Here is a 27,859-nt window from a genome sequence, read left to right on the forward strand (position 1 = left end):
AGCATAAATCACAAAATATGATAAAAATGTTACCCCCGAGACCTGTTGCAGAAAATCTTATGTATGTATTGGAAGAAAAAAAGGTTTTTTTGTTTAACCTTTTTCCCCTCCCCTCCCCTCCCCCCACATTCCTTCTCTCCATTTTCCCGACAAAAAAAAAATTTCTGGTTTCTGATTCCACGACTCTTTTTTTCTTCTTCCTAATATTAACTTTATGGTTCGTTATTAACGTTTCATTTGCACAACAAACGATGAATGAGAGGGTAGGGGAGGGAGAGGGGAAAGGGGAAAAATAATTAATTTATTTTTTCTCATGCGTGATCACGCGTAACGTAATTATATAACAAACGACAAACGACCGACAACAACCTTTGTAGAGTCCATTCATTCCTTTGTCGATAATTTTTTTTTGTTAATATTTAATGAAATTAAGTCTCTCGTAAAACGTATGATTGACATTTAAAACATCAAAAAAAAAAAATATATCGATCGATTAATCGATTTCGGATTAAATTTTTTTTAGCGATTGACGTAATATATAAAATCGAATGAAAAAAAAAAAAAAAAAAAGCAGAAGACGGGGAAAAAAAAAAAATTTTTTTCGGATTAACCGCAAACCATTAAAAAGGAAAAGCGGAAAATTTTTCAAGTGGTGCTTCCCTTCGTAAAATATTTGGCAATGCGATTATAATGATGATGATGATGATGATGATGTGCGTGAGTGAGGATGGAAGAATGAGGGGAGGGAAGGAGGATAAGGGAAATGAGGAGGAGGTGGAGGGGGTCGGAAAAATATTAAACGAGTATAAAAAAAACCCATCATTGATTTTTTTTTTTCCCCCCAAGTCCGTTCAACTTATCGTAGTAACTAACTTGATGGTTAACGAAAAAAAAAAATTTTTATTTTTTTTTATTTGTTCCTTTGTTTGTGTTTGTTCTCTCGTTCGTTCGTTCGTTCGCTCGTTTGTTTGTTTGTTTGTTTGTTTTTCGTCGAGTTAAACTAATTTTTTTTTTCTTTTTTCCTTCGTTCGTTTTTACACACACTCTCTTTCTCTCTCCTTTTTTCCGTTTGTTATTTTCAAATCGCCCCCCCTCTCATCCCTTCCTCCGGAAAAAATCGATTTCCCCCCCTACGTTTTCGCAGACTCTCCTCCTCCCTTCCTCTCCCACCCCCTACTCTTTACTCGATTTTAAAAAAATTTGAAAAAATTACAAAGTGCGGTGGTGGTAAATAGTATCGTCGAATTCGATGTGGAAATTTTTTTTTTTTTTATTTTCTTTTTCCTTTTTTATAACCTTTTGCAACTTTTCAATTTTCCAGAAAGAAAGAGAGAGATAGAGAGAGGGGGAGGGGGGAGGGAAAACCCATCCACATTTTCCCACCAATCAGACGCGAAAAATTTGAAAATGTTAAAGTAATATAAAAATATTTTGCTCCAGTTTTTTTTTTATTTTTGGTTGGGGGGATGGGAGGGTTTCCGCTGTCGTGATAGAAATCGAATGCGGGAGAAGGGGAGGAGAGATCGAGGGGAGGGGGAGAAAACCGACGACGACCGATAATAACGAAAAAAAAATTTTTTTTTTTTTTTTCAGCATTTAAATTACTTTTTTTTTTTTTTTTGCTATAATTTAATCCGATGTAGGTTGTTTGCATGTTTTCTCTCTGTATTAAAGGTCAATAAAGAATTCAGACGACCTCGAACTCTTTTTTAAATAATTTAAATTTGCTACGGATAAAGTTTTTGCTTTTTTTTTTTCTGGAACGTCATTAATTAAACCGTGCAAAAGGAAAAAAAAAATATATATTCAAACTTTAAACTGTTCACGCTTTTCTTTTTACTCTTTCTCTCTTTCTCTTTCTTTTTCTCTCTACCTCTCTCTCTCTCTCTCTCTCTCTCTCTCTCTCTCTCTCTCTTTTCTTTTCTTCAACACAAAAATTTTCCACCGTTTTCGTTATTCTTCTTTTTTTTTTTTATTTCATTCCAGTGATTTTATAACCCACCCACAGTTTTTTTTTTTTTTTTTTTTTTGATTTTCCACTTTATAAAATTTCCAAAAAAACAAATTTTTTTTCCTTTTCTTTCCTTTTATTCGTATTTTCCTTTGTCAAAAAAAAAATATATATATATTTAATGTGGCGTCAATCTTCTTTCCTTTCATTCGACCGCATCTTTCACGTTTTAATTTTTTTTTTTCTTTCTTTCTTTCTTTCATTCGTTTCTTTTTTTAAACGTTTCAGAATCTTTTACTTTTAGTTCCGCCCCCGCCCCATTCCTCCCCGTCCCCCTTTTGTTTCTTATTTGTAACTTTTTTTCCTTTTCAATTTTTATATTTATTTATTTTTCCCGCATTTTTTCTCACTTCACCTCATCTCTTTCTTATTCCCCACCCTCCGCCCTCCGTTACCTACGTAAGAAAATTTAAAAATTTAAAACCGATGGAAATACAATTTCCCGTTTGTACGCGTCGTCACACGACGAATAAAAAGTAAGAAAGGAAAGGAAAGAGTAGGAGAGTGCGAGGTGGGACCGGGGGGGTAAGGGAAGGAAAGGGAAGGGAAAGAGGCATAAGGATGAATAAAATTACAAATGATTACGTAATAAAAAGGAAAAAAATTTTTTTTAAAAGATGAAAAGAGAGAGAGAGAGGGGAAGAGGAAGAGAGAAAGAGAAAGAGAGAGAGAGAGAGAGAGAGAGAATAAGGAAAATCCGTAAACTCGAATAAAAAGATTTGATATTATAGTACACAAGACAAGAGGGTTGTTCAAAAGGTTTTTTTGCTGCTGCTAATATTAATAATATAAGAGTCGAAGGTAATTTAAGGTTAGGGAGGTGGGGAGAGAATAGACGGTGGTGGGAGTGGTCGGGGAAAAAAGGATTTTCAAAATTTAAGAAAAAGGTTTCTCTCTCTCTCTCTCTCTCTGTCGAGTCAAGTTTTAACCTCTTTTTCCTTCCTTCTTTCCTTTTTAGAGAAAAGCGCAGCAGCAGCAGCAGCAGTAGAAGCAGAAGCAATCTTTCTTAAATTTTGACAGTTTTCTTTTTTTTTTAAAGAGAAAATTATATTATTGCGCATCGAAATTTTGGGATATTTTTTTTTTTTTTTAAATATTAAATTTGAAAGGTTTGTTACCTGGAAAACCGTTGGAAAGGGGCGGGATGGAGGGTGGGGTCGGGGGTGAGGATAGGGCTAAGGGTAGAAAGGGTGCGCGTGTGTGTGTGCGAAATTTTTCTCTCTCCCCTCTCTCTCTCTCCTTCACCTTCTTCTTCTTCCACGTCTACGTAATTACGATATCGTAGAGTAACAATAATAGAATGAAAACCTCGTGATAATAATAATAATAATAATAATAATAATAATAATAATAATAATAATAATAATAGCAATAATAATAATAATAATAATAATAATAATAATAATAATAATAATAATAGCAATAATAATAATAATTATTATTATTATTATTTTTAATGCAAAAAAAAAAAAAACCCTCAATTTATTTCGGTCACGCCATTCAAATTTCAATCGTACGTATATACATATATATAAAAATTTTCTCGAAGTAGTAATAATAATAATAATAGTGATGATGATGATGATGATGATGATGATGATGATGATGATAATAATAATAATATTCATGTGGACTCACCCATTTTTGTGAATTTCTTTTTTACTAACGCAAAAGGCGGCAAAAGTATCGTCGAGCAAGCAAATTTCTTTTTTCTTACAATTTAACGATTTACAAAGTTCGCTGTTTGGATCGTGTATCCATTTTTTGTGTTCGTCGACATTTTTAGAATTCGATTTCGATTCGACCTGGAAAAAAAAGGAAAACATTACAAAATTTTTTTTTAGTCCGATGTTAGTTGGCGACTATACTCGACGTTAACATGCGATTTTCTTTCTCTCTCTCTCTCTCTCTCTCTCTCTTTTCCGAGACAAACTAGCTAAAAAAAAAAAAAAAAAATTTTCTTTTTTTCCTTTCCTTATAATTTATATGATATTTATACGACGAGCAGACATTTTAATAATAATAATAATAATATTTAGTTTATAATTCACCTTACGTTTTTGTACTTTCGTTTTTCGAAGAATTTTCTTCTCTCTCTCTCTCTTTTCCTCCCTATCTCTCTTTCTCTCTTTTCCTCCCTATCTCTCTTTCTCTCTTTTCCTCCCTATCTCTCTCTCTCTCTTCTACTCTCTCTCTCTCCGGTTTATTTCACATCCAAAAAAAAAGAAAAAAAAACATTCGTTTATATATAATTCATTTGACGTCGGAATAATTTTTTTTTTTTTTTTTTTTTACCGACTTTCAAGTTTCTTTTCCTTTTTTTTTCTTTTTTTCCTTTTTTTTGGAAAACCGAATTTTTTTCCCCCTCCCTAATCCTAGAATAATAATTTTTATTTATTTATTTACTAAAAAAAAAAGAGAGAGAGAGAGAAAATAAAAATAAAAACTTGAGATGAAAGAGAAAACAAAACTTAAGATGATAATTTTGAGAAAATAATTTTTTCTTTTTTTTTTTTTATTGCACGGTTCATAGCTTGGCGTAAATAAAAAAAAAAAAATCATTACAGGACCGTATCCAGTCTTTTTAGTGCAAACCCAACATTTATATCCTTTAAGGTTATCTATCGATTTATTATCGATTTGTAGGAAAAATAAAAAAAAAATTCTCCGCATTTTCTCATTTGAACTTTTCGAAACGTTCACGACTCGTTCGTTTTATTTTTTTATTTTTTTCCTTTTATTTCATTCCTTTTAATTTTTTTTCCTTTTTATTAAATTTTCAATTATTTCATTAAAAAAAAAAAAAAAAACGTTTTTTTTTCTCACTTATTATTATTATCATTATCATTATTATTGTTGATGTTTTTGTTATCGTCGTCCTCGTCGTCATCGTCCTCGGTTTATTATTATTAATTTTTTTTTTTTTTTTTTAATTTTCCGTTGAAATTTTCCTTTTTCTTTTAGCAAAAAAAAAAAAAAACAAAAGCAAAAAAAATTAATTAATTATTTTAATTAGTGAGATAATAAGAAAATAATAATAATAATAATAAATAAATTAAAAAAAAGGAAAGGAAAGAAAAGGAAAGGAAACGAAAGGAAAATTTTTTTTCATAAAGTTTTATTATTATTATTTTTTTTTTTACGGAAAGGCTCGGAATCGATAAAACATTCAATTATAACTTAAACAACGACAACCAACAACAACAACCGACAAACAAACCAACAAACAAACGAACGAACGCATTTTTTTAAAAAAAAAAAAAATTCCTTTTCGACCTTTTTTTTTTTTTTTTTTTTTTTTTAAATTTTCAATTCGAATCGTCACACGTTTCCTTTTTTTTTCTCCCCCATCATTTTCCGCGTCGAATTTTTTCCCTCCCCTCTCCCCCTTTCCCTTTCCTCCTTCCCCCCTCATTTTTTCTCCAGAGAAAAATCGAGAAAAAAAAAACTGGAACGATTCGAATTTAGGTCACTGTTACCACGGGAAAATAAAATGGTGGTAGTACGTTTATATGTAAGGTAAATAATACTCCTTGTTTTTCTCACGTCAGAGGGGGGGTAAGGGTGAAGGTGAGGATGAGGGGGTAAGGGTGAAGGTGAGGGGAGGGGAGGGCGAGGGTAAAAGGAATTCGATCGAAATGTTTTCGTCCGGCACGAAATTTCATTTTGTTCTATAAAATTTATTTACCCGCACTCTATTTATCTGCACACTCACATTTACGTCTATCCGTGAATTACGGGGCAAACGATAAGAAAATTTTCCTTTTTTTGAAATTTTCCTTTTTTAAAGAAATTTTCATATACTCTCCATTTTTCTCTTCATTCATTCTTCTTATCTTTTCCTCTAGACAAAGGAAAATACGAAAAAAAAAAATTGATTTTCCTTTTATTTTCGAATTTTACAACTACCGTATAATAATTAAAAAGTATACAATTTCTCTCCCTTTCTCTCTCTCTCTCTCTTTCTCTTTCTCTCTATCTCTCATTCTCTCTCTCTCTCTACATTTCATTCTTTTTATTTTTCTTTTTGCTCCCTTTTTCATTTTCTTTTCCTATTATTTTCTTTTGTTTCCTAATTTACGTTATAAGTTTTCTTTTTCCTTTTCCTTTTACTTTTTTCCTTTTTCCTCCTTTTTTTCTACAACTAAAATGTTTTTCTAATCTTTAAAAGAAAATTCAATAATTAAAAATTATATCTCCCCCTCCCTCTTTTTATTTTTTTATTTTGTTTTTTTTTTTTTTAATTTTTGTTTTCAGCCTAAAACTTTTCAATTAAATTTTAAATCTTTCTTTCTCTCTCTCTCTCTCTCTCCCTCTTTTTCTCTCTCTTTTTCACTATTATTATTATTATTATTATTATATTTTTCACGTAAAATGTTGTTGTAATAATTAATTTTTAATTAAAAGCTTTTTTTTTTCTCATCGTCGTCTGGATTATTATTATTATTATTCACGAACGTTTTTCACGAATAGTTAAAATTGTCGAAGCCTTAAAATGTACCTAACAACAACAACAAACAAACAAACAAAAAGAAAATTTTCTTTTTTCGTTTTCTCCCGTTTTATCATCATCATCATCATCATCATTATTATTTTTCTTACTTATTCAAAAATTTTTATTAAAATAAATAAATAAAAATTTTCCTTTCTTTTGAATCCATAAACTTTTATTAACACTCGGAAAATATTTTCGAAATTTTCTTTTTCTTTTTTTTTTTCGGAAAATTAAATTTTTCCTTTTTTTTGTTTTTCTCGTGTAATAAAAAAAAAAAAAAGAAAATGATTTTTGACTTTTACTTTATTAGCTTATGAAACTTTAACTTTCGTATTTTTTACTTAATGAAATTTTTCTCATTGAAAATTATATACGTTTTATGTGTGTGCGTGCGTGTGCTTGAGTGCGTTATAAAATTTTTGTAAATGAGGAATTTACCTCCCTTCCCCCTTCTCCCCTCCTTCCCATCCGAATATTTTTTTCGATTTGTAGCCGGAGGGAGGGGGGTTAAAAAAAATATTTAAATTTTTTCCCGTGAAAAAAGTAAAAAGGAGTCGCACGATAGGAAAATAAAAATAAATAAATTTTTTATTTTTTTTATTCGGGGGGCGGGGGGCCAGGGAGCTGGTTTCCCATCGTTTTAACGGTATATACAACATCGCGAAAAAAAATGAAAAAAAAAAGAACACAGGAGAGGATAGAAATCGTGCAAATCGGTCGTCGTTTTCCCTTCCCTCCTCTCTCCTTTCCCCCTCTTCTCCCCCTTCTTCTTCCTTCCCTCTTCTCCTTCTTCACCCGCCCGCGCCCCGATAAAGTTATACCATCAACTATTTTACTCTTCCAAAAAAAAAGGGGGAGGGAGAGAAAAAAAGGGAAAGAAAAATGTTTTTCCTTTTTCTAGTAGTCCGGGGGGGAAAGGGAAATGGAAAATTTTTTTTTTTTGGCGTCGAATAAATTTTTCCGATTTTTTATTTTTTTTCATTTCATCCATTTTCTTTCCTTTTTCTTTTTTCTTCTCTCTTTTTTCAAAGCAATTAACGAATGAAAAAAAAGGGGGGGGAAAAGAAAAACTCAAACGTTAAAAATTTTTTTTTCAAAAGTTAATTATCATTGATCCCCATTTTTATATTTTTTCCCAAAAATTTTTCCTTCTTTCTAAAACAGGCTCCGATAAACCCTTTTTTTATGTTTCCCAATTTGATTCCTTTTGAGTTTTATTAATTTAATTTATTATTATTATTATTATTCCAAAAAAAAAAAAACAAAATTGATAAAAAGTTAATAATAATAAAACTGAACGCGCTCACAAACGATTAACAAAAAAAAAAAAAAAAACACATTAGATCGTCTTGTTGCCTTCTATCATTACATTATCGAAATGAAAAAAATTTTTTTTTTCGATTTAATATTTTCCGATATATATTTTCTCTCTCTTCCCTCCCCTCCTCCCTCTCTCTATCTCTGTATCTCTTTCTATCTCTCTCTCTCTCTATATGTCTCTTTTTCTATCTCTCTGTCTCTCTTTCTATCTCTCTCTCTCTCTATATGTCTCTTTTTCTATCTCTCTGTCTCTCTTTCTATCTTTCTCTCTCTCTATATGTCTCTTTTTCTATCTCTCTCTCTCTTTCTCTCTCTCTCTCTCTCTCTCTCTATATGTCTCTCTTTGTCTCTCTCTCTCTTTCTTCCTCTCTCTCTCTTTCTTTATCTCTCCTTCCTCTCTTTCTCTCTCTCTCTCTCCTTCTCGAAAATGTGTAAATTGTAACACACACACACACACACAAACCTTTTAATAGTTAAATACTATCAAACGTTTAAATTTATTTATTTACTAAAAAAATATCGATTTTTTTATTTTTAAAAATTCATAATATTATTACGTACGTTACATACAAAATGTTCGTTTTAATAATAATAATAATAATAATAATAATAATAATAATAATGATAATAATAATGATAATAATAATGATAATAATAACGATAAGTTCCTTCGGGACGTGTGAAAAAGTTTTTTTTTTAAATTACCTAAAATAAGTAAAAATAAATGTAAAAAATTACGACTCGAAAAATTTATTTTCACTAATTTTTTAAATGTTGGCAATACTATTATTATCATTATTATTATTAACGATAAAATAAAAGGATGGGTGTAAAATGGTGGAAGGTTTATATTATTAATAAAACGAAGTAATGTATAATTGAGAAAGAAAGAAGACATCCGTGACTGGGTAAGAGGTTGTGAAAGAAAGAGAAGAAAAGGGGAACCACCATTTATCAAGACGCAGCAGGACACCACGTTACAAATAATAATAATGATGATAATATTATACCTGAATAAGGACCTGAAAACGTTTAGAAAACGTTGGGATACGTTGTAACGCTATGTGTTCGATCCTATCCATATTCTACCTCGATTAAAAGAGCCAAAAAAGGTTATGAGGAGTGAATGAGAGGATCAACAGACGGAAGGTACGCAAAAGGTTAACAAACAAGATCCATCCCGCGGTCATCGTGAAAAATCTACCGGAAAACACCCGACCGACAGAAATTTTCATTTGATGGAAAAGTAATGAGACAGACAACATAAAGAAGCGTGACCCCATCGCATACATCAAATGGAAAAATTTTTTATAAATAAAAAATAGCAGAAGAAAAAATTTCAATTGTTCGAAATCAAACAATAATAATAATAATAATAATTTTACCTTCTTATTTCAGAAACGACGCCCAAACCAAAAAAAAAAAAAAAGGGTACGGCAACCAAAAAAAAAAAGAAGAAAGAAATCAATCGAACAATAAAAGAATAAAGAATCGATTTTGTTGTATATACAGGTACGAAAACAATTTTAAACGTTCACACACATTAAAAAAAAAAAAAATTATTCTTTCTCTCTCTCTCTCTCTCTTTATCTTTCGTCATTCAATAAAGATGAGGTAATTTAATGTCACCTTCAAAATCTTTCCTTCCATTTTCATCATCATCATCATCATCATCATCATCATCACCTACACGAAAAACATAATTAAGAAAATCATACAAAAAAAAAAAAAAGAAAATTTTTAATTCGTTTTTTTTTTTTTTTATTTTCAGGTAATCGATTCGAACAAGTATTTACCACTAATCGTTTTTAAATTTTTTCTTTATTCTCCCTCCTCTCCCCTCCTCTCCCCTCCCCTCCCTCATCCCGCCGTTTCCTCCCCTTGTTTCCCCCACGCCATTTTTTTCATGAAAAAAAAAAACTAACTAACTACTACCTGCTTCCTTTTTTTTATTTTTTCAAAAACACACACAAAAGGATTTGCGGCTTACTACAAAAGAAGAAAATCATTTATAGCGAATAATAATAATGATAATAAATCATTCTGAGAAGAATAATGTGGAAAAATGGTGTAAAAGCTGATTGAGGAGGTATCCGTCAGGTGGCAGGGAGAAAAACATCAGACAGTTAAAGAACCGGACGAAAAGCTCAAATAGCCAGGATGTGGGGAGACGTGAGATGAGAAACTATTCCGGTCATCGTGGGAGCATCATTGGGAGCCATGCCACCACAATCAATAGGAGGAAAAACCATCCAGGAAATCGCACTATGTGGGACGGCCCATATTTTTCGGGATCCTATATAAATAGCACCAACGAAATTTGGGATTTTATCCCTAAGGAATCATCCAGGGTAGAAACCTGGAATAAATGAACTTAAAAACCCCGACAAATAAGAGCCTTGTCGTGTTTAAAAGTGATAATAATAATAATAATAATGATAATAATGAAAATAATAATAATAATAATAATAATAATAATAATAATAATAATAATAATAATTAAATAAGTTGCCATGCAGTTGCGTTATGTCAACTTATTTAAATTAATTTTAATAAGTTTTATTTATTGATTTAGTTTTAAGTTATGTATCAAATGTTTTGTTTAATTGAATGTAATTTATTGTAAATATATATAATTAATTTTTTATAATATTTGTTTTTTATTTATATTCCTGATTTTAAGCGAAAATCCACTGTTTCATTTTATTTTTTATTAAACCTCCTGGATCTCATGTTTTACGGATACATCAGAGCAAATTTTTCAAATGTTTTTAGTGAAAAATGACCTTGTACGCGAAAATCCAATGTTTACGTTTTATTTTAAGTAGGACGCTATTGTTTACATTTTCTTAAGTGGCACAAGAAATTTTAAATTTCAATTTTGTGAAAATTTTCATGTTCACCAAGGACGCCATTGTTTACGTTTTACTTTAAGTAGGACGACCTTGTATACTTTAAATGTGACATTTAATTTTTGCGGGAACCCAATGGCGCATTTTTTGTTACTTTTTTTTTTTTATACCTCCTTGGATATTATGTTTTACGGATACATCAGAGCAAATTTTTCGATTTTTTTAAACGTAAAAAATTTCAATTAAGATAAGTAGTAAAATTCTGAACTGCCTTCATATTACTTAGGGGTTAGGGGTAACAAAGTTTTAATTTGTATATTTTAAGGATGGAATGCATGAGGGAAAATTATGAAAAGGGGGAATAGTAGGAAAATTAAGTATTGAAGTAGTTCTGAGGAAAAAGTCATATGATAACTGATTAATAATTGTGATATAGCAAAATGAGAACAAGATAAAGACAGAAGAACGAAAAGGGAAGTCTTGTTCTACTGTCGACCCGAGTCAGGTATTGACAAGGTTGTGAATCTCCTCATTTTTCCTGTTTTTGGTTGTTACTCCAGAGATGTCAGTCATCACTGGAGTCCAGGAGTACAGAAGATAATTCGTTTCCATCAAATAAGATGGTCTCAGGAAGACTTACGACAATTACTGTGACTTCATAGGTTGTACCTATAAGACGAAAACCTATCCATCAAGCATGTAGCATCACGGATATTCAGGCATTTATTCCTTAGGGAACGGCAGGTATAAACCTGGAATAAATGTTGACAAAGCTCCGACAAACATTAAGACGAATCGTCGTGAGATTACGAGTGAAAATAATAATAATAATAATAATAAATAATAATAAATAATAATAATAATAATAATAATAATAATAAATAATAATAATAAAACCATCATCGATTTATATATAAATAAAAAAATAAAAAAATTTATTTCAATTTTACTTTATATATACATCATTTAAATAACATTTTTTTTCCACCGATCGATTTCGATAATTTAATATTTCGATTAATCGATTTTTTTTTTTAAATCTATTTATTAGAAATTTAATCTTGTAATGTATTTCATCCTTGTTCGTTTGTTCTTCTTAAATTATTTAATTTTATTACAAGAAATCAACAACGAACCGAATATTAAAAAGATATCGATTATTTATTTCATTTTTTATTTTTTCAAAGGAAAAAAAAAAGAAAATTAAATAATTTTATAAAAATTCGTTTTTCTTTTTTCTTTTTTTTTTTTTGAATTTAACTGACATCGAACGTTTTTTTTTCCTTTCCCCTAAATCCCATATCAGACATCCTTGAAAACAATTTTTATTAATTTTTTAAGTTTAATTATTTTACAATGTTTAAAATTATTATTATTATTAATTATTATTTATAATTAATTTAATACGGGAAGAAAAAAACGTTTTTGTTTTGTTTTTTTTTAAGATTAAATAATAATACATGTAAATGCATTTAAAATACATTATTACGAAATAACAAGATGGCGGACGTTAACAAATGCACTGGAATCAAACTGGAATAAATAAAGTTGTAGGGCATGACTCACGACGACGAGAACGTACGTCGTACTTGTCAAAACAAATTTTTTTTATTGAAAAAAAAATTTAATAAATAAATTATAATTATTATTATTTGATTAAAAAAAAGGGGGATACAAAATTTAAAAAGAAACTTACTTCATCAGCAAATTCGAAATCAGCTTCGAATTTCCTTTTACGTTTTCCTTCCGCGAAAATAACCGCGATGCAAAGGAATAAAATTATCCACAAAGATCGCATTTGTAATTATATTTAATATTATTATTATTATTATTATTAAATCCTTTTTTTTTGTTGTCGATTAATTTTATATTTGTTATAAATTACATATGAAAATATTAATTATAATTATTAATAAAAACCTTTTACAAAACAAAGAGAATAAAAAAAAATGAACAGCGCGTTAACGAAAAAAAAAAAAAGAAAAATTTTTTTTTGTAATTCAGATAACTACTAGTGAGCGAACTCCGGATTAACGACACACCAGTTCTTTACAACTGCACAGTCGCACAACGTCTGGTTGGAAAAAAAAAAATCTCACGGACTGACCTCTCAAAGGAAGCTTTTTTCAAGTGTCAATAACGTCGTCAAAGGAACGTTCACGCCACTCGTACCCTTTTATAAAAGTTTCAACCACTTTAAGTACGATACGTTGTAATGTCAGTTAAAAAACGTTACGTTTGATTTGATTTTTTTGTTTTTTTAAAGTTAATTTCGGATTATTATTATTTTATTTCATTTTTAAATAATTAAACAAATCATTTTAAAGTAATGAAAATAAATAAAACGATTATTTAACGTCTAATAATCAAATACCAATGTCAATTGTTTTTTGGCTAATCAAATAGGAAGTCATTAAAATAATTTTTAAATCATATTTTCTTTTTTTTTTTTTTGTTGTTTCTGCTGCATTTTTGGCACCGTTCTTATAAAATTTCACACTTTCTTATTTTGTAATAAAATTATTTACGAGTTTTAATTACGTCAGAGATTAATCGTGACAGAAAAGATTAAAGTTTCATCATCACTTTCCAAAAAAAAAAAATTCTTGTGTCATTTCATCAACAAACAAAATCTTTTCTGTTGTTTGTTCTTTCCACCAGAAACAGATAAATTCTTTCCTTAAAAAAAAAAAAAACCTCTTTAAATAATTCACTTATGCCAAATACATAAAATTTCCCCCCCCCCCCCAAAATGAATACAAATTAAATGATAATTATCATAAACTTACAAACCTTATGGAATTTCTTATCAATCATATCATATCACACACATTTATATATATATATATATCTTTTTATTATATTCGAATAATAATAATAATAATAATAATAATAATAATAATACGATCTAACAAATTTTTTTTAAAAAAACAATAAAATGTTTTATTAGTAACAAAAAAAAAAAAAAAAACAAAAAGTGAAATAATTAAAATGAACCTAATTCATGCACACTTTGATTCAAAAACATTTTAATTTAATAATGATTAATTTTTATGATAAAAAAGAAATAATAGAGATAGATGAATAGATAGATGATTGGATAGATAGATAGATAGATAGATGGGGAAAGTAAGAAAGAAAGAAAGAATGAGAGAAGAGAGAAGAAAAAAAGTCCTTTTTTTCTTCAAGTCATGTAAATCATGACAGCTCTAAGTGCGTAGAGTAATTCTGCTTGCATTCTCGCTTCTAAAATCATAAGGTTAACGTGAACCTTTTCCGAGTGTTCAAATTCCCTGAGAACCCTATCGTAGTCTTTTTTCGTCACACATTCCGGATAACAACACGTGGATTTAATGAATGCTTTAAGAGATCTTTCTAAAAGTTGATTAACTTCACCGTAATCGTAATCGTCGTGCCTAAAAATTAAGATTGATTTGGATTTTGTTTTTAAAAAAATTAATTATTCAAAACGTGTAAATAGAAAAGAAACAAACGAACCTGATGCCGAACATGCATTGAATATAATTCCAAACAGCCATACGAAACCTCGACGTGTCGACATCTTTTCTTCCTCCCATTGTATAATATGTGAGATTGTACGTCGTTTTGAACTTTTCATCGAGAAGATTTCCTACGTCGTTGTACAATTGATTGACTAATGAATATCCCTGATCGTCCCAGGAATAATCCTTCGACAAACAACAAACAAAAAATAAATTTATCATTTCGATGGGTCGTCGTGGTTCTTCCCCTCACCAATCAATTAAATACCTGAACTCTGAACGTTGGTATGTCGTGATCTCCTCTTTTAGCAAAGTCTTGATATAAAAACGTTGGATCCTCCACAAAGTGTCCAATGTCTGCATTTAAATTCGGATTTGGAAGCTCCAAGTTGGAACTCAGTTCAATGCTTTGAGTTTCAACGTTTTCAAACCTTTTCGCAGCCTCTTCCTGAGAACATTCTTCCGATTTTTGCGATAAAGTCTTCATTCTCTCCATAAGCGTTTCAAGGCCGACTTCGGATTCGGTCGTTGGTACGGCATTCGTGACAGACCAAGACCCTGTAAATTTTTCATTATTTTTCATTATTTATCTTCTTATTCTTTTCGCCCCCTGCCCCCCATCACCACCACTCCCTTCATTTTCAATGCTTACGCCCTTTGTCGGTTGTCGGCGTCGACCATATTGCATTGTTCACTTTGGGCGATGATTTCGGAGTGGCGTTATCTCCTAAGCTACCGTCGAATCTACGAATACCGTCTTGGTCTAATTCTTCGTTGACACCACAGCCGAATACGAAAGACGAGAGAGCGTGAAAGTGTGCTAGTATCACTATGGCGTGCACGACTTCAGCCAATGACCAAGATTCCGTTCCTTTTGTTAATTTCTACAAACAACAACAACAACCCTCGTTTGTTTGCACACACATATATCGAACCGTAAAAAAAAAAAAATCATTCGTGATAATAATAATAATAATAATTATCATTTACCTCGATGTGAGATTTATTCATTAGCCATGGTCTGTGTGCTAATATTTTATTTATATCGTAGAGATCTCGAAGTTTTTGCGGTATGGCTTTCAGTCCTTTGAGCCAATTCGACTCTCCTCCCTGGAGCAAAAATTCTTGCTTTTGTAAATTTATTAGATAACTACATTTGTGTCTTCCGGCCGCCTGTAATAAAAACAAACGCATAAGTCGAAATTGAAAAAACCGTCCCATCTCGCCCAAAAAACTATTCGCCATTCCCCTATACTACTACTAATAATAATAATAAACAGTATTTTTTTTCTTTATATGTAAAAAAAAAAAAAAAAATTTGCCGGCGGCCATAAAAAAAAATTTACATCACAAAAACAAATAAAATATCGATGGTAAATATCGCGGGAAAAGAAAGAAAAGAAAAAAAAACAAACAAACAAACAAACATAAAAAAAAGAAATCATGACTAAGTCGAGCCAACGAAAACAAGGTCGACCACAAAAATTTAATTAAAAAGAAAAAAAAAAAAAAAAAGGAAAAATATTATTGGCGAAAAAAAATAAGTTAAAATGCGAAATTCAAAAATAATAATAATAATAATTAAGATAACAAACAAAAAAGAAGTCAAAACAATTAACAAACGGAAAACGTGCTAAAGATTCGTTAGAAGAGAAAAAAAAATGGGAAATTTGTAATGAAAAAACGATAAGTTAAAAAAAAAAAAAAAAAAACGTTTTCGATAAAAATAAAATTTTACAATTAAAACGATGATAGACAGACAGACAGACAGACAAACAAACAAACAAACGAAAACAATAGAAAAAAAAATTAGGCTAATGAGTGAAAAAAAGTTAATGCAAAAAGAAAAAACGTTGCCATTGGCTGACATCGAACGACCAATGAAATGACGGCAAAACATCTCATTGGTCGTTCCAATCAATCTCTCTCTTTCAAGAGAGAGAGAGAGAGTGAGAGAGAGAGAGAGAGAGAAAGAGAGAGAGAAACGTTTAAACTCACCATGATGGCAATGAAATGCCTGTAATCATAGGGCAATGGTCCATCTCCCCTGAGAATGAAATTTTGCGTTTTTAAAAATATATCCAGGTACAAAGGATGATAGCCCATAACTTGGGTCACATGGTCCAGTCGATTGTTTTGTAGGAAGGCATCAACAAATAATAAATGAGTCTAAAAACAAAAAACAAAAACAAACAAACAACATTAATAATAATAATAAATAACGATGACGTAACAAATTATTATAAATACGTCAGCAATGACCTTTCCCCCCCTCCCCCCAATGATATTTATATATTTATATCGAACGAACTTGGAAGAAGAAATCTCACCTGTTCAAAATAAGACTCGGAAAATTTCATAACAAATATAAAATAGTAATAATAATAATGATAATAATAATGATAATAATAAATGATTTATGAGTTTTTCAATGAAAAGCAAAAAAAAAAAAAAAAAAAAAAAAAAAGAAAAGGAAAAGTTTATTTTTTTTTTAAATGCAAAATGGCGTCACAACACTCCTGGCATTTTTTTTCTTTTTTTTTAATGATGTTAATAATAATAATAATAATAATAAAAACAACAAATTACGTAATTTTCCCTACGTGAAATAATCGATTAATAAATAAATAACTTTTCTTAATAAAAAAAAAAAAAAAAAAAATTAAAAACAAAAACTGGATTTTTTTGGGGAGGTCGAAACTAAGCATAAACTTCGCATTAGATTTTTTCTTTTTTTTCTTTTTTCTTTCTTTCCACCATTGACATTCCCTTTTCGCAACCATTAATTATCGGTAGGTGTTAATCGGGGGGAGGGAGATAATAATAATAATGCTGATAATTTCGTACCTGCAGGTACCGACAACCACACGACGACGCACGTTGTGGAAAAAAAAATGAATCGGAAAATGCTGGTAAGAATAACATTTTTTTCCTTTTTGTTTTTTTTTTTTTTTTGTAATAAAAGACAAATAAGCGATAACGACAACGACAACAACAACAACAACAACAAATAATAATAATAATAATATTAACGATGACAAAAATAACTGGTGGCAAGGACAAACGGTGGCATGTTTCGGATGATTTGTTTTTTTCATCAGGCTTTTTTCTGCGTCAAAGAAATGGACGACAAACAACAACAACAACAACAACAACAAGCCCACCAAGTTATTAAAAAAAAACCAAAAATGTTTTTCGCTCACGCACACGCACACGCACTATATTTATTTTTTTTTTATTTTTCGAAAGATGATAAATAATTTTTAATGTTTCACGGTAAATATAATCAAATAAATTTTCTTTTTTTAATTTATTTTGGCACATGTGATGACGTCACGCCATTAAAACAAACAAACAAACAAAAATGATTTCCATCGATTTGCGTGGTTCAAACATGAAAAATCGAGTCAAAAAAAAATTGCTCTTTTTTTTTTAAATTTTCCAATCAAACCACAAAATTTACGTATTGTATTGGGGGGCAAAAAAAAAATTCTCTAACAACTACAATCAATCGTTTGTTTAAACGATGTACAACAACAACAATTACAAAATACATCGTAAACCCTTCGAAAAAAAAAAAAAAAAACAATAAAATTCATTAATTTACGACTTTGTTGCGTCACGTCGTCGTAGTCTATTAAAACTTTCGTTTAAAAACAAACGACAACAACAACAACAACAAGAAAAAATTTCACACACGAAGGACAAATTTAAATAAAAAAAAAACAACAAAAAAATTAGGTAGATAAAAAAGAGAGAGAGAGAGAGAAGAGAAGGAAGGAAAGAGGGGGGAAATAACAACAACAACAACAAACAAACGAATAAATTTTTTTTTTTTTTAAATCGTTTGTTAATAAATTAATAAAATAAATTATCGACGATGGCAAACAACCAAAAAAACAACCATTCATTGAAATAAATAATCAACAAAAAAAACGAGAAAGACAAAGACGAAAACAAATCGAACAGAGAGAAAGAGAGAGAGAGAGAGAGAGGTGGAAAATGCTTTTCGGAAAATCTTTCAGAATGTGCAAAGAAGTGAGAGAGACAAAATACCAACATTAAAAAAAAAAATTACAACGACACGAGCGTTCGATGCAATTCACGTGACACTCCTCCCCCCTCTTACTCTCTCTTCTACCTACCAACCGAAACAAACGTTTTTTACATTATTCGATAAATTTCGATGCCAATTTTTTTTTTTCTCCTTTTTTCCTTATTCATCCTAATCAAAAGTCAATGTCAAAATGTGAGAACGATCACGTTTTTCACATGATGGTTCGGGAAGAAAAAAAAAGGGGGGGGAGTCGCACAAGGACGTCGTGGAAGAAAAAAAAAAAAAATGCGAGCACACGATCGACACAACAACAACAACAACAACGCACGCACGCACGAACACAAAAACTTTTTTTTTAAAAAAAAATTAATTTAAATAAATGCAAGATGGCAACATTGATAATAATAATAATAATTACGAGCTCCCGTGATAAGAAACCTTGAAATTCACGAGTTTTATGTGATAACAAAATCATTATTATTATTATTTAAAAAAAAAAAAAGATATTAATTACGATGGTGATGTTGATAATATTAATATTAATAATAATAATCACGATGATGATGATGATGATGATAACGAACCGCGTGTTTTTTCGAAAATAGATAAAAAAAAATTGACAGTTATTGGAAACGGGAAAATCGTCGCGGAAGGAAGGAAAATTCCCCTTTTTTCCCTCGGGACTCAGTTGTCACTTTTAAAACCTGTCGTAAACTAATATTTTATTCGATCGTATTTATTCGTCAATAGAGCAAAAAAAAAAAAAGAGTAAAAAAAATAAGAAAAACCCCAACAAACGAGACAAACAAGGTGTGTTTGGGGGGAGGAATGGGGAGGGGAACAGGGAAAACAAAAACAAATTTACCGCGACGTGAAAAATATTTCCCAAAACAACGTGAAATACAAATAAATGGGGGAAAACGATGAAATCGTCATCAAAAAAAAATTTGATGACGGGGAAAAGGGTAGTAAGGGATGTAATAATAATAATAATAATGATAATAATGATAATAACATTAAAAGGAAAACAAACGAGGAAATATATGTCGACAATCGAAAAGAATAACTCGCGAAATTATCAAATAAAATTTCAAACGCGACTCGTTACGTCGACATTTTTCCCTACACTCTCCTCCCCCCTAAATATCCATAGAATAAATAAACAAATAAAAACAAATCCAACGTTAAAAACGACACCCGACTTAATTAAAAATGCAAGCAAGCAAACAAACAAACAAACAAACAAAACAAAAAAAAAATTAAATTACATGTAACATTAAATTTACTGTTGCGTGGAATTTTCTTGTTTTTTTTTTTTTTTTTTTTTTGTTCACCGTTGTTTGTTGTTTGTTTGTGACTAAAAATAAAACTAAAAAAAAAAAAAAACGAGTTTGGCATACAAACGACAACAAATTATTCGCTTTAATGTATATAAATAAATAAATTAATGTAATTTAATTTTTTCACAACAACAAAACAAAAACAAAAACAACAACAACTGCGACGACGATGATGACGACGACGACGACGACGACCCCACAAAACAACCGGTTTATACCATATTTGTTAATAATAATAATAATAATAATTTCATTTTTAATTTATGTAAATTATAAAAATTCCAATTAAGAGAAAAAAAAAATTTTTTTTTTTTTACAAATTAACAGGAAATGAAAATTTTCCAAAAAGGAAATTAAGCGTTAATCCATCGTGTAAACTTTTTACGTCGTTCCCGGACAAAAAAAATAAATAAAAAATAAATAAAATTTTTAATTTTGGAATTATCACTCCCCTCTCCCCTTCTCCCTTGCCCCCCGAAAAAAATTCCCCCCTCCGTTTTTTTAATTCGAATTAACAAAAAGGAAATAATTTTTTTTTTTTGGCGGTTTTCTTCTTTTTCGTTCGATTAATCGAAAAAACAAAATGTCTACCTCACATTATTATCATTATCATTATTATTATTATTATTTTTCATTTAATTTTATCGACGGTAAAAAAAAAAAAAAAAATCAACATTTTCTACTACGTCACATCACGACGTCGTTATTTTCGAAATCCAAGGGAGATAGAAAAAATTATCACACCGGAGGGAAGGGGGGGCACTGCATATTGATAACAACAAGTGTCAACATTTTTTTTACACGGGGGGGAGGGGAATCTCTATCGCATTTTATTCAAATATCCTCCTCTTCCATACGAAAAAAAACCCCCCACGAATACGTCACGAAAACGACAGCCCCAAACGGTTTCGAAATCAACATCATCATCATCATCATCATTATTATTATTATTATTATTAAATAACCGTCGCTGTCGTTCGGGTAATAAATAAATAAATAATTTTCGAACGATATTTACAAAAAGAAGAGGAGTAGGAGGACCGCACTGCGAATTAAAAATATTTGATTTATTAATAGAAAAAGGAAGGAGGGAAGGGAGGTTGGTTTTCGGTCAAGGGAAGGAAAATCGTAAAACATCCCCTCCCCTCTCCCACCCCAACGTCAAAGTTTAAAATTTTTCCCGAAGGATCGCAACAATAGAAATTATTACTTCTGCCAACAACAATCGAATAAAATTAATCAATAAGAGTAAAAAAAAAAAAAAAAAAATGTCGACGGTAAATAAGAAGAAAATTCCTTTCTTTTCCTTATTCCTCCCCCTACTCCTCCTCCTCCTACTTTCCCCTCTCCCCGGTCATTCCCTTCCCACTTCACCCCCGGAAAAAAAATTCTCATTTGTTTTTATGCTTCTATTTTCTTTTTACGTGAATGATTTCATTTTCTCGTGTAAAAATTAACGAATGGCGACGTTGATGATGATGATGATGATGATAATGATAATAGTTAAAATAAAAACAAACAAACGAACGAACGAACGGTTAACTTATTACTTTTCACGCGGAAGAAAAGAACGGGGAAAAAAATTTCTTTTTTTTTTTTTTATTTATAATCGAAAGCGATTTACGTCACTCGATGATTGATTGATGAATAGAAGGAAAATCAATCAATAATCGATAATCGAAACTTTTAACGTAAAGAAAACTAAAAAAAAAATTAATAATCGTAAAAAACTGAGTATTAAACAACGAGATATCGCGACATTTTTCATTTCATTTTTTTTTTTAAAGTAAAATTTTCGTAAAAACGTGTAAGGAACGAAAAAAAAAAAAAAATAGTCTAGAGACACGTTCGATTGTTAACCCGACCGACCTTGTTCCTGTACCAAACTTGTTTTCGATCACAAAAATGAGAGAGAGAGAGAGAGAGAGAGAGAGAGAAACCATTCGTAAATTTTTATTTTGTTATTATTATTGTTTTTTTTTCTTCTCTCTCTCTTCTTTCCTTTTTTTCCTCTATCTCTTTCTTTTCCATTAATAATATCATTATTATTATTATTGTTTTCTATCTCTCTCTTCTTTTCTCCTTCACAAATCACCATCTAACCAATGAGCCACGTTTCGTCAATTTTTTAACACATAATTACAACAACAACAACAAAACATTTTGTGGCATTTAAACTTTTTAAAAAATTAGGTAAAAAATAGGAGGGGGGGAATGAGGAGGTGTGGGGAGAAGGAGGGGAAAAGGGGCCCTCACGTTTTCCTCGAATAAAAAAACGAACGTAAAAAAAAAAAAATTTTTTTTTTATTAGGTAATAAAATAATGTTTTTTTTTTTTTTTTTTTTTTTTTTACTCTTCGGTCACGAATTAACTTTTTATTACCAAATTTTTTTTTTTTTTATGAGTAACGAAAATTTCGAGTGTCGACATTTTGAAATTTTGAAAAACTTGTCGCACGTTTGCAATCTTTTTATTACTCACCTTATCCTAGTCAAAAAAAAAAAAAAATTTTTTTTTTCTTTTACGTACCATCATCATCATCATCTTTTTCAAACTTTTTCCATCATTTTTCTTTTTTCACTCAAACATTCTCTTTCTCCCAACGAATCAAAAATAAAAACAAAACGATAATAATAATAATAATAATAATAATAATAATAATAATAATAATAATAAACCCCGACGAGAGTGAAACGCAAACTGTAGGATTTCGACAAAAATTTTTCTTTTTTTTTTTTTTCTTTTAATCAAAGATATATGAATATGATAGAGGGGTGAAATCCGCGTGGGGTGTGCGCGGCATATCATTTCAAAAAGTTCAAAGTTCAAAGTTTAACACACACACACACACAATCGAGAGAAAACGGAATCATATCGATAATTTTTTTTTTTTTAAAAGACCGAGAAAGAGAGAGAGAGAGAGTACAATCTCATCGTCGAAAACTTACGAAATACAAAATACTAATAATGATAATAATAACAATAACAATAAAAATAATAATAATAATAACGATGATTTCAACTTTAATTTTTTTTTTTTTTAAATAACCGCGTTTTAAATAATAATAATAATAGTAGTAAAGGGTTTTGAAATTTAAATATTCACACGTGTGAAAACGTAAACGCGCACTCACGCACTCACGCACGCACGCACGCACTCGGTCATGTTCGTACATATTTATGTATATATATCCATATACACGGATGTTTACATTCGATTCGCGTTCAACACGAATTCGTTACACAAAACTAATTTCCAACAAATGTTTATATTATTATTATTATTATTATCATCATCATCATCATCATTATTATTATTATTATTAAAAATATATTTCGAATAATTTTTTATTTTTATTTTATTTTTATTTAATTAAAATTCCAATAGCATTTTCCTTTTTTTTTTTTACCTACGCTTAAATAATTTCAAGTGTTAATTTATAAATATAATAATAATAATAATAATAATAATAATAATAATAATAATAATAATAATAATAATAATAATAATAAATGATAATAATAATAATAATAATAATAACGATAATAATAATGATAATAATAACAACAACAAATAAACAAAAACAACAAGGAAAAAAAAACTTGTGAGTTTTTCGAAGGCGTGACTGGAACATAAAATTCGCATTTTATTGATCATTATTATTATTATTATTATTATTAATAATTGTTGTTGTTGTTGTTGTTTTTGTTTATTTACGACAATAATTTTTGGTTGTTGTTGTTTTTTTGAGACGCAAAAAAAAATTTTTTTTTTTGGACACGACGAGGAAAAAAAAAAACAAAAAAAAAAAAATTTCACCTTGGTGACCGCGTTCGAAAAAAAAAAAAAAGAAAAAAAAAGTCGGGCGTAAAGTTACGTTTCCGGTACTTTTTTTAACCGTAATTTTAATTCGTAACCGGTAAACATAACCACCGCCTTCTTGTTAAAATCCAATTCCATTAAAATTTATTTTTACATTTAAAAAAAAATTTTTTTTAAATCACAAAACCGAATCGAGAAATCTAATCGATTTTTAACGGTAACGGTTTTTTCTTTTCTTTTTTTTTTTTTTTCTTATAAACTTTTAATCTTTTCAAAACTTTCTCATCATCATCATCATTATCATTATTATTAATTTTAAGCAATATTCTACATTGGTAAAATCAAAGAAAGAAGCCAGCTAGGGGGGAAAAAAGCAGAAAAAATACACTTAATGACGTTTAAAACGATTTCCTTGTTTTTCCCGTTAGTGCCACGCTGTTTCCCAATTCAAACAAAAATGAAAAATCTAAAAACCCTTTTAAATAAATAAAGAATTACCAACGGACGCCGTTAAAAAAAAAAGTATTTATGTAAATTTCAAAAAAGCTTATTTATTAGAACAAAGTTCTAGAACTTTCTAAATTATAATTACGCGAGTTCGGCCGCGAATCACGTAAAACGAAACGCGCGCGTTTATATTCGTGTTATTTTACTTCCACGTGTTTTTTTTTTTTTTTTCTCATTTAACTGGGTCATTTTCGGTCAAACAAATTATTATTATTATTATTTACGATTCCTTTACCACCGATTTTCTCCAAAATAATAATAATAATAATAATCAATTTCATTTTTTGCCCAAGAGTAAATCTATATATAAAAAGTTTTTTTCATAATTAATTACCACCGCCATTTTTAATTATTTTTTTTTAACTCGAGTGACGTCACAGCTCCCCTCGTTACGACAAATTTTATTTTTTTATCCGTCTTGCGACAATTTTCCCTTCGTTATTTCATCCTTAAACACGATTTTGTTCTTTTTCTCCTCGTTCACGCATTAGGAAATTTCGAGGAAAAAAATAAAATAATAATAATAAAAACGTTGCAGTCATCGAGATCGAAAATAACAACAACAACAACCGAAAAACCTGTTCGACTAGACAACAACAACAACACACATGAAATTTCTAATAATAAAAAAATTTAAATATCAGGTATATTAAACAGGGGGGGGGGAAGCCTTCATTCAAAACGCGTTTTAAAAAAAATCTTGGCGCACGAGTACATTCGCATTTATTGTAAATTTCTTAAAGTGTCGTTATTTTTAAAATCTTGACCTTTAACCTTTTGTGATTATTTCATACCGATTTTAACATTAACAAAAAAAAAAAAACCAAATTGAGACTCATCCTTAATTTACTTCTTTCGACTTCTCTCCTTCTCTCCCTAACCTCTCGTTTCGAATTCTTTCCTTATTATGAATTAATAATGATAAAATTGGGTTGACCGAAAGGTTAGTGTCCTACTCTTCTTCTCCCCCCAACCTCCCCATCCTCTTTTTCTTTCTATCTCTTAACAATGCAATCATCATTCATCGTAATTTCGTTTTCTTCCATTTAAGGTAAACGACGTTTCTTGTCAGCCGAAAAAATCATCATCATAATCATCTCATTTTTATTTTCTTCTTCCACGAACCTCACCTTATTCTCATCCCTCCCCACCACCCCCCATCAATCCTCCTTATTTATCACGTCCTTCTTTTCTTTTTTCAAAGACGGTAACATCGAATAATGGACGATATTTTTTTTTTTTGAAAAAAAGTTCGAATTTTTACGTAATCGATAAGAAGACCGATTGTCTCATATGTTTTTAATAGAACTCTCAGTGTCTTTTAACGAAAACAACGCTAACCGCTTTTCCTCATTTTTCTACAACACACATTTATTTATTTATTTATTCTTTTGCTAATAATAAATAATAACGATGATAATAATAAACCGCACAATCATAATAATTCATAGAGTAAATAAAGTTTTCTTTTTTTTTTTAAACATTATTTATCTGCGAAACAACAAAAAAAAAATTTTTTTTTTTTTTATAGGCTCGATTAAAAGTTAACGTTATGTCAAATCGAGTCAATGACTTTTTTGTTTTATCCTCCTTTCCGGCTTTTGTATATTTATTATCAACCTGCTCGAGGAAAAATTTAATTCTTGTTCTCCACATATATATAACAAACAAACGCGCGCACACACACACAACATCGTTTATTAAATATTTTCATAATTCAAAACCCGAAAAAAATCCAATTAAAAAAAAAAAAAACAAAAAAAAAACAAAAAATTTTTATTCGGACAAACAAACAAAAAACAATCAATTAACGAAATACTTATTATTATTATTATTATTATCGAGTTCGAAATCGGACGGTGACCTTAAAACGAACAACCATTAGTCACCAATCATCCAATCATATAAAAAATTCTATTATCAAAAAAAAAAAAACGATTACCGTGTTAGCGTTAAGCAACACAGTCGTAGGACAGTTTCCAACTGACAACCGCAGCAAAACAAACGCACACACACACACACACACAAACAATTTAATAATAAAAATACAAACGAACGAACAAACAAACAAACAAAGCAAAAAAACTTTTAGAATAATTTGAAATGAGGAAAAAAAAAGAAGAAAATTATTTTTACGAACGAACGGTTGGGTTGGTTTGTTTACTAAAAAAAATTCTCGTTTTTTCCTTATTATTATCATCATCATCATCATTTATTTATTATTGTAAATCGTAGGTACGATTCACCGCATTTTCATTAATTTTTTCCTTTTCTTTCTTTTTTTTTTTTTTTGTGATTCAAAACCGATCGAAACGAAACAAACAAGAAAAAAATAACGCGATCAAAGGTCTCATCGTCGTAAACATATTCAAAAACAATTAATTTTTCTATTCTATAGAATTCATCATCATCATCATCATCATCAACAACAACAACAACAACAACAACATATCAAAAAAAACATTAAACATTCATAAATCCTTCATGTATACAAACAAAACAAACAAATCGAAAAATTTGGCACGAACACCAACTTTTCAAAGCTCACCTTCCCTTGCCCCCCTCTTCACATTCGATAAATCTCATCTCGTACCTTAAACCTCCAAGGTTTTTTTTTTTTTTTTTTTTACTCAGAAATGAGTCAGAGAAACTCAACCTGATGACGATAAAAAAATTTAAAAAAAAAGTCCTTAACTAAAATTCCATTTCGATGGATTATCTTGCTCGTCGTCGTCGTTTCTCTTCTTCTTCTCTTAGGAAAGACGAGGAAAACTTTGGTAAAAAAAAAAAATTTTAAGGTTTTTCTTTTTTTTTTTTTTTTTAAGGTTTTCGAGACCGTATAATGAACACATTGTTAACAAATACACAAGATCGGATCGGTTGCTAATCGATACTCAAATTAAAAATTAACACGTTCTTCATTTTTTTTTCTTTTTATATACAAAACGAAAACGGAAAAATTTTTGTTTTTTTTTTTGTTTTCAATGTGACTTCCAAAAATGACGTCAACTTCATAATTAAATTACGATTTATATTTTTTTTTGTTCGATTCGACAAAACAATGGACCTTGTCACGCCTCTGGCAATAACGTTAAAAAAAAAAAAAAAAATACAACAACCAACCTGTTAGAGAAGAGATTTAAATAAATTTTACGACGAAAGAAATATTCCCCCCCCCCACAAAAAAAAAAATAAAATAAAATAATAATGATAGTGAAGAAAACTTACTTTGTCGAGTTCCTGTATGTGTCCCATGTTTTCGGGTGTCAAACCCTCGCTTTTGGCCAAAATGGCCGATTCGTCTTTATTTGCAACCGGAATTTTTAACGGATTTACGTGTCGCCTTTTTCGATATTAAAAACGTTATTTGATATTTGTTTTAAAAAAAAACAAAAAAAAATATTTCGAACGGCAATAACAACAACAACAACAACCACTTAAAAATTTTTTTTTTATATTATTGAACCACAACAACCACCACCACCACCACTTCCTCCTTCCTCCTTCCTTCTCCTTCCTTCTTTCAACTTCTTTTATTTTCTTTCGATATTTAAAAAACTTTGTACGATCATATATCGATTCGATTCGAAATATTCAATTTTCCAATAATAATAATAATAATAATCCGTGTGGATTTTTTTTCATTTCGTCGTGAAAAAAAAAAAAAAAAAACGTTCCTGGTACGGATTATAATCACACGCGAACGAACGTATTCAATAATAAAAAAAAAAAAAAAAAAATGAAAATGAAAAACCGTTAAAAAAAAAAAAGTGTCAATTTAATAAATTTTTTTTTTTTTTTTTGTAAAATGTTTTAAATCATTTGTCATATATCAATTATTTTTCCGTGTCATCTAAAATAAATTATTATTATTATTATTATTATTATTATTATTATTATTATTATTATTATTATTATTTTATTCGTTAGACGTACGGCAAACGTCGATCG

General features: G+C 29.5%; 2 protein-coding genes across 2 annotated transcripts in view; both read right to left on the minus strand.

The window, feature by feature from the left end:
• Phum_PHUM285300 (uncharacterized protein) overlaps window positions 1–4,684 on the minus strand; it is a gene marked incomplete at both ends in the record, with an annotated part of 6,849 nt that extends 2,165 nt beyond the window's left edge. Inside the window, 2 exons of the mRNA XM_002426857.1 lie at window positions 3,650–3,816; window positions 4,577–4,684. Coding sequence (XP_002426902.1) covers window positions 3,650–3,816; window positions 4,577–4,684 — 275 coding nt within the window. The remainder of the gene's footprint in view (window positions 1–3,649; window positions 3,817–4,576) is intronic.
• Window positions 4,685–13,862: 9,178 nt separating this feature from the next.
• Phum_PHUM285310 (P53 regulated pa26 nuclear protein sestrin, putative) lies at window positions 13,863–16,541 on the minus strand (the record flags this gene model as incomplete). Its single annotated transcript, XM_002426858.1, has 7 exons — window positions 13,863–14,094; window positions 14,177–14,367; window positions 14,450–14,739; window positions 14,834–15,065; window positions 15,172–15,354; window positions 16,180–16,350; window positions 16,512–16,541. The coding sequence occupies 7 exons, from the start codon at window positions 16,539–16,541 to the stop codon at window positions 13,863–13,865; spliced, it is 1,329 nt and encodes a 442-aa protein (XP_002426903.1).
• Between the last annotated feature and the right edge of the window lie 11,318 nt (window positions 16,542–27,859).

This window comes from Pediculus humanus, genomic scaffold (assembly GCF_000006295.1).
Source record: "Pediculus humanus corporis 1103172107667 genomic scaffold, whole genome shotgun sequence".
Classification (NCBI taxonomy): domain Eukaryota; kingdom Metazoa; phylum Arthropoda; class Insecta; order Psocodea; family Pediculidae; genus Pediculus; species Pediculus humanus.